At 45.9% G+C, this 11502-nt stretch overlaps 2 protein-coding genes across 3 annotated transcripts in view; both read left to right on the top strand.

The window, feature by feature from the left end:
* Nucleotides 1-996: 996 nt before the first annotated feature.
* LOC147995539 (uncharacterized) overlaps nucleotides 997-11502 on the top strand; it is an 88239-nt gene continuing 77733 nt past the window's right edge. The window contains exons 1-2 of the mRNA XM_087655033.1: nucleotides 997-1024; nucleotides 1530-2252. Coding sequence (XP_087511159.1) covers nucleotides 997-1024; nucleotides 1530-2252 — 751 coding nt within the window. The remainder of the gene's footprint in view (nucleotides 1025-1529; nucleotides 2253-11502) is intronic.
* Zfp385b (zinc finger protein 385B) overlaps nucleotides 2008-11502 on the top strand; it is a 372515-nt gene continuing 363020 nt past the window's right edge. For both annotated transcript variants that reach the window (NM_001433355.1, NM_001433354.1), the window contains 1 exon segment: nucleotides 2008-2252. The gene's annotated coding sequence lies outside the window, so the exon portion shown is untranslated.

The following is an 11502-nucleotide window of genomic DNA, read 5'->3' as shown; positions in this document are numbered from 1 at the left end:
GGTGGGCCAGAGAACCAAAAGGTTCCTTACAGCACACCAGTCTGGAAAAGCATAGTCAATGACAACTTTGCCAACAGGCAAACCTACTTTCGAAGGGAAGATAAGGTTTAATTTAATTTTCTCTATACATCTCCTCCTTTTAGTTTATAGTTGTTTCCACATTGAAGTGTATTTTCTGTGAAGGTGTACATATTGTTTTGGGAATGTGAGCCTCTAGAAGCCTTTTTCTTGCCTTGGTTAAGGGACACGAAGGATATAGTTCTTTATCTCTTAAGTCACAGGTTAAAAAAAATTGAGACTTGTCTGCAAATATTTTATGCCTCTTTCAGCTATTGTTAGGAATTGCAACCCTCGAATTATTTTCTACCATACATCTCAGCTATAAGTGATTAAAAATAGAGAGAGAGGAGAGAAGGGTGTAGTTGCAGATTGCAGGACATAAAAACTGCACATCCTGCTAAATTGTGCAAGCCCTGGGAAGCACTTCTCACAGGTGTTCAGTACATAGGGCTTGCTCATTTTCTCCCCTCCAAGAACAGTCAAAAGTGTTGGGTGGAGCCTCCGGAAGCACCCTCACCCCCTGCACCTTAAATTTCTGGAAGTGCTATTAGTGTGAGGTCAGTAGTGTCAGCAGCAACCACACTGCTTTCAATTCTCAAGGCCTGGAAGCTGGATGATTTGCTCATAGAATTTCCTGCTGCTCTCAGTTTGCCAGAACTCCATTCTCAGGACTCATAAAATGCTTACTTTCAATATAACCTTCATGGACAGGAAGATATGTTACGGCCATAACTTTAAAAAAAAGGACTCTACAAACAATAATAGTTCTTCATGTTCTTTTGGGGTTATGAATTTTGCAGCTTGCCTCCTGTAGTTATTTGAATAGAGTCAATAGTAATAATAGACATACCAGTTTGGGTCTGTCTTTAGTAGAGTGAGCCAGCCCAGCTAGAAGATGTTTGGATTCTAAAAATATAAAGACCATCAGTCAGATTAATGTCCCTTCTCACGCTGGTTACCTCAGGTGCGCTGGCGCCTGCAATAAGCTGACATTCCAAGGTGGATTTAAAAAAAAAAAAAAAGCAAGCTGCTCCTTCTGAAAGCTCCAGAATGAGTGAGTGTGCATTCGTCAGATCTCAAACCCACCCCGGAAGGAGCACTGGCTTTGGCTGGACTTGAAGATATTTACTCTGGACACTATGCCAAGACATTAACAGCTGCCGGATTAATTATTTATGGCCTTTATGTCAATCATCTAAGACAAGATCCAAAGAAAAATATTTTAAAGTCGAGTCATCTGGTTTTTAAAAAAAAAAAAAATCTTGCTGCCTACCAGTCTCCTTGTCATTTGTTACTCTTGAATTTCTTCCCGAAGAAGTCATCTCAGAAGATTGAGCCCTTAAAATTATGTTTCCTTCCCCCCAGTGTTTTCTTTGAAGTGCTCTCCGTCGCAGAAATAAGCGCCCAGGCTGTGTCTACACTATTTTCAGAAGATGGCTTACACCGGGGGAACCCCTGACACAGTTTAGTTTTTGAAACTTCAATCAGCGAGGTCTGGAAGTGGGAGCAGGCGAGCCCCTCCCCTGCGCAAGAGCCTCGCAGGTCCTCGCCCGGCTGCGAAGCCCTGGGCCCCCGCGGAGGCTGCTCCGTGTCGCCCGCCAGCCCGGAGCTGCATGAGCGGGCAGAGCCCATACTTGGTGGGGAGCATCTCCAAGAAGAGTTTCAGTCCGCTCGGCCAATAGGTGACACGTCGGCCCCCGCGCGCGCGAGGTTGGCATCCCGCCTAGGGGAACCCTCCACCCCCCGACCCCTGCTGGAGGCTGAGGGGCGCGTGGGACCCGGTGACCAGGCGGCTTCCGAGGCTGCGCCGCCCCCGGGGCGTCTCCGCGGCGTTCCCCACCCCGGCCGCAGCATCCCGCGCCGGGCGCCTCGTCCGTCCTCACGCCTGTCCCCGTGGCCCTCGCGGACTCGGGCACACGCCCCTCACCTGGGCGAGGCCGGGCGCGCAGGCGCCGAGCGTGGAGACCGCGAGCGGCGGCTCAGCCCGCGCTCCCGCTGGGTCGGACAGTTCCGGGGGCCCGCGGCGCAGAGCTGTCGCCGGCGCCACCGCCCCGGGCTGCCGCAGACCGCGGGAGAGCGTCTGCGCGGAGCTCCAGCGCAGCCCTGGCGGGAGCGCCGCCTCCCAGGCGCCGGCCACATCCCCCCCGGCCTCAGGAGCGGCTGCCCCGCGCGCCCGCCGCCCGCGCGCAGAGGTAAGCCTGGGGCGAGCAGCCCCACGCCGCGTCCGCGCCTCTCCCCACCGCCTCCGCCCAGGCGAGGGACAGAGTTTGCGCTGCGCCCTGCCGCCCCACTTGTAGAGGCGGGCGTCCGGCCGCTGCCCCGGCCGCAGAGTCGAGGCTCCCCCTAACCTCTCTAGTCAAGGAGTAGGACGTAGAGGCTCGACGGGCAAGGAGTCTCCAGGGTGGGCTCGGAGAAGCCAGGATAGAAAGGTAGCATAGAGATAGATTGGGGGACAAGGAGAGCCTCGCAGGGGTCGGTGGCAGCCTCTGTCCACCTGGGAACTCCGAGGGTTTGCAGACTCTCTTTTTGCTAGAGGAAAATGAATAATTTGGGTACCGAGGTGAAAGGGGGCTTGACAGTGGAAGCTTAGGGTCCCAAGGGCATTCCGCAGAGAAAAGACTAGCAGATAGGTTAATGGTGCAGCTTGAGAGCAGATGCCCAAAGTTTGCACTTGTTGGGAGCTGGGAAGGGCAGCCTAGGTTAGCAGGAGCTGGTGAAGGTGTCAGCTCAGGGTGGGAGGACTCTGCGGGACAGCGGAAGGGAGGAGAGAAACGGGAGGGGGAGGACCATCTGCTTTGCCTCTGCTGTGTGCTGGCCTTGGGATGAGGGGAAGGCTAGACTGAGGTCTCTTTGCTTTTGCTTCGTATGGCTCTGGAGGACACTCAGATGGCCAATGTCCTGGGTCCTTCAAGGAAAATAAATGCCCCCACCCCCATGAGCACAAACAATTTTGGAATGACCTCAAAAGTTCCTGGATTTGGAAACATTTTCAGCTAGAAAGGAGGTTGGCGGTTCTCTCCGGCTTTGCTTATCTGATGAGCAGTACACAGAGGCTTTTGCAAACTTTGTCACAATGAAGAAAATAGATACCCAAAGGAAGCAAAACATTTGCGTTGTGGGGTAGACTGGCGGCGTCCGTACAGCTTAGGAAGGTCTAAGAATTGTATTTATTAAATGAAAGAGGCAGTTTTCCAGAAAGCTACTGAGCTGCATCTCAAACATTTAGGCTCCAGATGACTCCCTTCAGTGTTTCCGGGTCTACTTTTGCCTGTTTCCAGAATCCTTCAATCTTATTTTATTGTCACGTGTGCTTTGAGTATGGGTTGACCTTTTCTGTCATAGTTGAATGTCCTTACAATGTAAAACCCCAGCTTGCAGGTTTGGCTACTTAAGAGATGTAAGGTGAAAATACGTTCACGTGGTCAAAGCATTGGTTGTTCAGATTTTATATTTTTCAGTGATCGAGTTTTTGCGGATTTACTGTTTACACTCTTGCTTGTCTCTCAAAGTGATTTGAGAAAGTTTAAGGTGAAAACCACAAATCAAATAAGCTATTCTTGTAAGTCTCCTTGACCTCTCGTGGGTACGTTTGTAGTAAATGCTTTTGGAAAGGTGAACTCTCCCTAACAGGGAAGCATCGCTGCCCTTGCAGGAACAGTGTTGGTGGCATTTGTGTGTTGCAGCATCATCCCTGAAGTATCTTATTTGCATAATATGTTATGGTTACATAGGTAAATCATTTAAAAGGAGCCCAATAAGCATTAGAATCCATTGGCGTTAAGAAAGAAACAATGGCGATAGCTTGCAGCATTTTAACAACATATAGATTCCCAGAACCAAAGGAAACAGCCTGTCTCTTTGAACTGAGGCACAGAAACCAAATGGAGGCATTTCCATCTCAGTCAAATTAGAGACAGAAGTGTGGTTAGTGCCTGGCACCCAAGCACAGATAATGAGAACCGACAGCAGTTGGAAGACGCTTCTTCCAAAGTGGGACTATTGTATGATGATCGAATGGCCTGGCTCTGGGAGTAGAGAGGATCCATCAAAACAAACAACCCTGAGAGATGAAAAGCTGCACAGAATAGTGCTGGGTGGGTGCTGTTGGGTGCCATAAACAAGACATCCCAACTCTGTTCTTTCCTTTTCTTCTGTCTGAGTTCGAAGATGTTACTGCCTAATGACAGCAATATGTGTGTGTGTGTGTGTGTGTGTGTGTGCGCGTATGCATATATATGTATATATGTGTGTGATATTATATTAAGCGTATATACTATATATATTATATATTATAGATAGTTAAAAAGAACAATTAGCTAACATCTCACAGGAGTGACTTCTTGTGAAAAAAATCTTTGTTCATGGAAACAGAGCAAAATTGGCTTTCCAAGGTTTTCAAGCTCCTACCTAGATCTAAAGGACAATGTCTGTGTGCTGGAATTCCCTGCCTTCTGTTTGCCTGGTTTTATTGTTGTTGTCCCTTCTACACACAGTTTTATTATTGCGCTATCACCACTTCCCCATCTCCGTCTTCATGGGTCTCAGTATGATGTATTTCCCTAACCCTATCCTTCTCTTCTTCATAGTTTTTCTTTCTCTCTTTCTTCCCTCTCCTTCCTTCCTTCCTCTAGGGATTTCTCTTGTTTTTTTTTTTTTCCTTGCTTTCTAAGGTTATCTTGCTTTTGCATTTTGTAGATTCCGTCTGGTGTTGTCCTTTACTAATCTAGATCATTTCTTCCTGAAATGACGTCATACTTCTGCACTCCTCCGAGGCATCGTATCTGCCCTGTGAAACCCCACCGAAGGCCTTGCGCCGCTCTCTGGTGCCTCGGCCACCTGCTTTCTAAATCTAAACACAAACTGTAATCACTGTCTTCCTTTTAAACGAGCAGGGGCGCCTTGGTGCCAGTTTTCACATTTCTCCCGAGCACCCGGAGCCTCCTCCTCCTCCCATACTGTTGCTCTCCACATGGGGTGCACAAACAGTCCCACAGTCTCCATCTCCACAAGGCCTTCTCGCTCACGGCGTGGTTGCCACCGTTCAATGTTATCTTTTCCTAGATGTTACCACGCTGGCTTCCGGACTCACCCGCCACCTCTTGTCTCTCCCGTTCCTAGTGGATTTCATGCTTGCTTTTGGAGAATATGCTGTGGGAAACTTCCTCCCTGGTCAACGCTTCCGCAATGCCCCAGTAGCATAAACCTCTGCTCTGAGAGCGAGATCCTCTGTGAGTACGCAGTACTCTGGCCTCATTGACTTATTTATTGAGTGGATGTGCTCTGTGCTAGTCACAGCCTTGGCCGAGAATCTTAAAAACATCTGCTTATGTTCAGTGATATGCTGGAAAAAAAAATACTCAGTGTTGGAATCCACTGTTAAAAATGTAGTCCTACGTGGTAGAAACAGGGCCCCAGGAACCCCACTGGCTTGAGCCTCCTCTGTTTAGCCCTCTGAAGTGTAGTCAGGTGCTTCCTAGCAACAGTCTGACCTGCCCTGTGCTGAAAAGGCAGCGGCTCTCTCAACACACAGCATGTCTCTGCACTGCACCTCTGTGCTCAAGCTGTCCCCTCTGCCCGGAACAGACCTCTCCTCTCCCTGTCACCGTGTCCACCTCTCTGAGAGTCAGGGCAGTCGCTAACTGCTTCTCCATCTCCCTTTGAGGCCGCCAAGCTCTATTACCTTCGATTCCACTTCTCAGAAGTGAAGTCTGTTAGGTGTTTTCTGCTCTCAAGGGCACCTAGCTCAACCTTAGTCCCTCAGTTCCTGAAAATACCTAGCCCAGGTCCTGGCCTCTCTCGGGACATCGATAGCTAAATCAACTAGCTGGATCACGTTCTTCCTGGTCCTGTAGTCTCACCTTACATAACTACTATTGTTTAAATGCTTCGCTTTGGTTCCTCTAGAAGAGCCCGTGCTTCATAAACTTGAATATGCACATAAACCATTCAGAAACGTTATTAAATGCAGATTGTGCTTGAGAAGGGACTTGGATGAGGCCCACGATTCCACATCTGTAAAATACTCCCAAGGTAGTGTGGAAGAAGCTGTTCCTAAAGTGTTCGGGAGGAGGGCGAGAGGTGATGCTAAGCAGGCTGGGGGGTTCCTAGCGCAGGCTGGTGCTCTTAGCGACCATACTGCAGATTGTGCTTGGTCCGGTACTGCTTGATATTAGGAAAGTACAAAGTGCCAGTATTTGCCAAGGCTGGGTGGAAGGGTGGGCGTCTCCCGGCGTCGCCCTGTGACTTTCCCGCCTGCAGTGTTATTGCAGTTGGATTTGACCCTGTCGTATTTCTCTTCAGCCAAATAATAGTGCTTTGTTACCCACTGCTCATTTTCCCGGGATTATACATCCTGGCCCTGGCTCTCTCCTACTCTGCTTCCATTTTTTCACCCTGCTCTCTCGTCTTTATGCACGTGCTCTCTCTCCATCTACCTCCCCACCATCCCTTGAAATTCTCTTTGGGTGCCTCAGCTAACTCTCTACCCCACCCACTTTTTTCTACCATGGTCAGTTTTTCAGGGCGCAGGAGACTCAATCTCTCCTCTTTCTACGTTGGTTGCTAGTGTGAGACCCAAGGCAAAACTGTCCTACATCACGCATCAGGAGAAGATGTGGGTGACCAAGCTTCTTGGGTCTGCTGCAGGCCGACCTCATGTGGAATCTTCCTTCCCTTGGCATGGAAGGCACATGCTGAACGAAGAAGTGAGGTTTGCTGCTGTGCTCAAGCCGGTGCGTCTCTGCCTGTGTTCTTGCATCATGGTCCTGTTCCAGCTAAACAACCAGAACTTCTGTTGTTGGAAGCAATTCCTTGCTTTCTCAAAATCTTCTGTTGTTTTTGTATTGAGATCTGAATCTGGGTCCTCCCTCGGGCTAAGCACATGCCTTACAGCTGAGTCCCTTTTAGTTTTTAAAATGTTATTATTTTTATCACGTTTAGTTAATTTATTGTGTATATGGGCATATACATACTATAAACATGTGCATGTGGATGGACATGTGGAAGTTAGAGGGCAACTTGTAGAAATGGTTTCTCTTCTTCCTTTCTACCACATGGGCTGCATGGATAAAATTTAGGGTTCCAGGTTTGGCAGCAGATGCCTTTTACCCTATTTAGTCATTTAGTCATTTACTTTTTGTTTTGAGACAGGGTCCCACTAAGTTTCATAGACTGGTCTTGAACTTGGAATCCTCCCGCCTTGTCCTCTCAAGTAGCTGGCATTACTAGACCTGACATACTTGTGTTTCTTCAGAAATGGCCCGTTCCCTGGACTTCCAGTTCAGGTTTTTAAGTCCTTAGGGGCACACTAAAACTCACATCAAGGAACTTAAATAATAAAAATGCTTATAAATATTACAAAATCTCCCGGAGTGATTCTAGTCTCCAGCCGGAATGGAAGGCTACAGCTTTTGCTGGGTAAGGAAGTTTAATGTGGTGACTGAGAATACATGGTATTATTTTTCTAAGGTAAACGCTGGCTTTTGGGTCATCAGTCAGGAGATCGTTTGGGATTCAGGGGTTATTTGATCTTTCCCGGTCTTGATTCTTTATGGTGAAGTGAGTTGACTTGGTCGTGGTGGACCATATGTGAGATGCTGTCTGCTGGGATGTTGCCAGGTGTAACTCCATTCTGGGAAAGGCAGAGACCGTTCACCCTGCCAATCACAGGGCTGCCGCTTGAAGCCCTGATCCACCAAGGGTTTGCCTAGTCAACATTTTCCTCTCTCCCCGTTCAGCTTCAAGAGTTTCAGCCCAGTGTGATCAGTTTGAAAAGAAATTTATGAGCATATTTCTCAGAAGGCAATGAAAAAATAGGGAAGGCATATATACTAATAAAAATTCAAACACCCTTTGGTATTTGATTCATTTGGTGCCACATCAACTCTAAGATCTCGTAAATAGCAGAGATAGATTAAAATACTTATAAACTGATACAGAAGGATGGCTAGACTTTTTTTTACCTACTTTATGAAAAATGACTTAGCTCTTTAATAAAGACAGTTCTATCATCAACAAATAAAAAGGACTGAGATCTACGGGCCTGAGAGAGCATTTTATTTTGGTAATAAATATGAATGTGCAAAGCATTTACATTTCTGTGTTTATAATGGGAAATGGAATTTAAAAATAAAAAAAAGCACACACGGGCTAAAGTCAATCAAAGTTTCTTCCCTCTTTTTTTTTTGGCCGGGGTTCTGAGTAGCCATTATGCTATTATGTTATCATTGTATCAGCAAAACAAAGATTGGAAAAATGGACAGAGCCATTAATAACTGGGTGCTGATATTCCAGTTTTTCTTCATATATTCGAAAATAAATTTAAAAAGGTATTTTTGTAGTAGACTGCGATTATCAGTGATGCTATGGTCATGATTATATCAGGGATCCTCTATGACCATGGTTATCAGAGATGCTATATGACCATTATTATCTAGGGTACTATATGACCATGATTATCTGGGATGCTATATGACCATGGTTATATCGGGGATCCTCTATGACCATGGTTATCAGAGATGCTATATGACCATTATTATCTAGGGTGCTCTATGATACCCTATGCTTATCTGGGATGCTGTGTGACCCTTTTATCAACTGGAATACAAAGTTTCATTCTGGGTTACTTTTTAGTCAGGAAGAATGTTTTCAGTTAAGTGTGTACTAATGGCCCAATATTTATTTCCCACATTGTGATGTATAGGTTTTAAAATAACACAATTAAGAAGATATGATGGAATGTTAAAAGTACCTTGGGCCACACTGAAGACTCTTGTGAGAAGCAATGAGCACATTCTTCTAAGTCTTTAGTTGAGTTAACTGCTGTAAGATTCTACGGAGAGCTGTGATGTTTGAAGTGTGTCCTCTAAGTGGGCTGTCTCATTCTTGGCCTATTAAGTAAGGTTTTTATACACTCAAGGCCTGGACACTTTGTCAGCTTACACTGATTTCTAAACAGGGCTCGAAGTCTAATTCCTTTCGGGTTTAACAAGTTGCTGTTTCAATGACACATCAGAAAAGGGGTGTGGAAATAGCCTTAAGTCATTCAGATGACCGGTAAGTGATGGTGTCTTTAGGGCTAAAAGTGACCTTTGCACAAAATTCCCTTTGGTAAATAGAAAAACCAGAGAGTGAAAATTTAGAATTTAAGATCAGAGCCTAAGGACTTTAAGCAGTGCAGGTAATGACAGATAATGCTTAGTGGTGTTAATGCTAGATTCTGAACTCCACATTGTAAACGTGTGTGTGCACTCGCTCAGGTGTGATAGCTTGGGAGTGGGGAAACTTGCCCTCACAGACTTTGAAGAGGACTTACCTTAGACGGTATGGAAATCTAATGTTTAGAATAACAACACGAATCATGAGATCCCATTGTTTAGATATAAAAAGTATGGATGAGGTGTTTTGATTTTAAATGCGGGAAGTATTTTGACGTAAGTCAGTTGATTCTTTCACGTGCTGGAAAACGCTCTGTGTGTTGCACTGCTGTAGATGAGAAGATGAGTAGCCCAAAGACAGGATTTAAAGTCGCAAATCGGACTTTATGAATACTACTTCTAGCAGTTTCATTTATTAGCAGTGTGACATTGACTTGATATCACTTAATACTCTTATGACTTTAATTCCCCAAATCTATGAAACAACGAAAAATACTTCCATAGAATTATTTTTAGATAGTACAACTCAAGGTTGTATTGTCCACGAAGTCATTGGCACCTATAGAACTCATGAAGGTAGCCACAGCTGTACACCATGAAGCTTACTATTGATATCTGGAACCATGTAGGTACTCTGACGTCTTTGCCAAAAGGACTTTTACAACTCTGAAGGTTTGGGCCTCAGTTTGAAACCCACTTGGTAGTTTGCAATGATGTATGGTTTTTAATTTAAGTTTTTTTTTTTTACATTTTTCTTTATTCTCCTCTCATGTAATACATCTGACTGCAACCTTCCCTCCCTCCCTCTGCTCCCTCCCCGCTCTCCTCAGATCCATTGCTCTCCCATGATGCCTTTTTGTATTTTCTCATCTACTTTTCCTTGAGAAGAACAGTGAAAGGGGAGCCTTAAGAGCGGAGGGCTCATAAGCATTGTAAGGCCTCTGGAGAATGTGTAGCCACGCAAAGAAAGGCCCGGTGTATATTTTTTAAACTAATGCAGATGAGTTAAATCAACTGGCTAAATAGCGTCTGCATGACCATGCTTACCACAGTCAGTCCCTAGGCAAACACAGGAATATTGGGAAGTGACTGGAATCAGGTGTGGTCCAGTAATAGCTTATGTCCACTAGGGTCTGTGTATGTAGGGCAAGGGCACATCTACTTTAGGGGAGTTTTCTTTCAAGGACATTGACTTTAGGTGGGTGGACACCCAAGTCCTCCAGGGGGTGGCAGCATTTATATCAAAACCTTGATTTTATTTGTTGTTGTAGTAATTTAGAAAGCAAAACAAATGGCAAGAGAAAGTTAAAATTGTCGAACTACATGAAGGATTTCCAGGGCTTACATTCATATATCTCATGTCCCTCCTATGGTTCTGAACAGTCAATTTCACTTTCATAAGGAGGGTGAGAAAAGAGTTCTGTCTATAGCCCAGGCTGTTCTGAAACTCACTTTGTAGACTAGGCTGGCCTTGAACTTGCAGAGATCGGCTTGCCTCTGCCTTCTGAGTGCTGGAAGGCCAAAACACTTGGCTTTAGTATTTATTCACTTTGGAAGGCTATGTCAACCAGTTTCCCATTGCCTAGAGAAAATATTTGAGCTGTGTGTGTGTGTGTGTGTGTGTGTGTGTGTGTGTGTGTGTGTGTGTGGTTTCAGAAGTGTAGCATCCATGGTGGGTTAGCACTGTTGCTCTGGGGTTTGTGATGAGAGCCAACAGCATGAGGGGCACAGCTGTTTTTCTCATGATCTCTGCAAAGCAAAAGAGAGAAGAGGCCAGGATCTAATGCCTTCTTCTAATATCACCCCTGCAATAATTTAATTTTCTAACCACAGGCGGAGAACCAGTTTAACACATTGCACCTCTGGAGGACATATAAGATCCAAGCCACAGCAGAGGCCTAGCCTCACCAAGTTGGAGGAAGCACCCAGGCTTCTCTTGCAGATTTATACCAGTTCTCAGCTAGGGATGCTTGTTGGAATTATTTATGGTTCTGAGCGAAAGACAAGGAAAAACACAGCCCTGTCAGACCACACTGTCCTCCCTTTGTCCCATGACCCAGCCCTGCGGGACCTTTCCTGTGTGAATACTGGCAAGCAGACTTTGCTCCATCATTAACTGCCTTTATGGTTTTAGCCCGTTTCAATTCCCTACAGCAGTGTATATGGCTGGCTGTGTGCTGCGTTTCAGTGTTTCTGTAAGCATCACACACTGGGCGTTGGGATTCTAGGACTCGATCCGAGGAGGTTGTTCAGTCAGCAAAAAGACCAGAGAGTCCTCCAGCTTGAT

Source organism: Rattus norvegicus, chromosome 3 (genome assembly GCF_021556685.1).
Source record: "Rattus norvegicus strain SHRSP/BbbUtx chromosome 3, alternate assembly SHRSP_T2T, whole genome shotgun sequence".
NCBI lineage: Eukaryota > Metazoa > Chordata > Mammalia > Rodentia > Muridae > Rattus > Rattus norvegicus.
The sequence above is the reverse complement of the archived record's forward strand: the minus strand, read 5'-3'. Positions and strand labels throughout refer to the sequence as shown.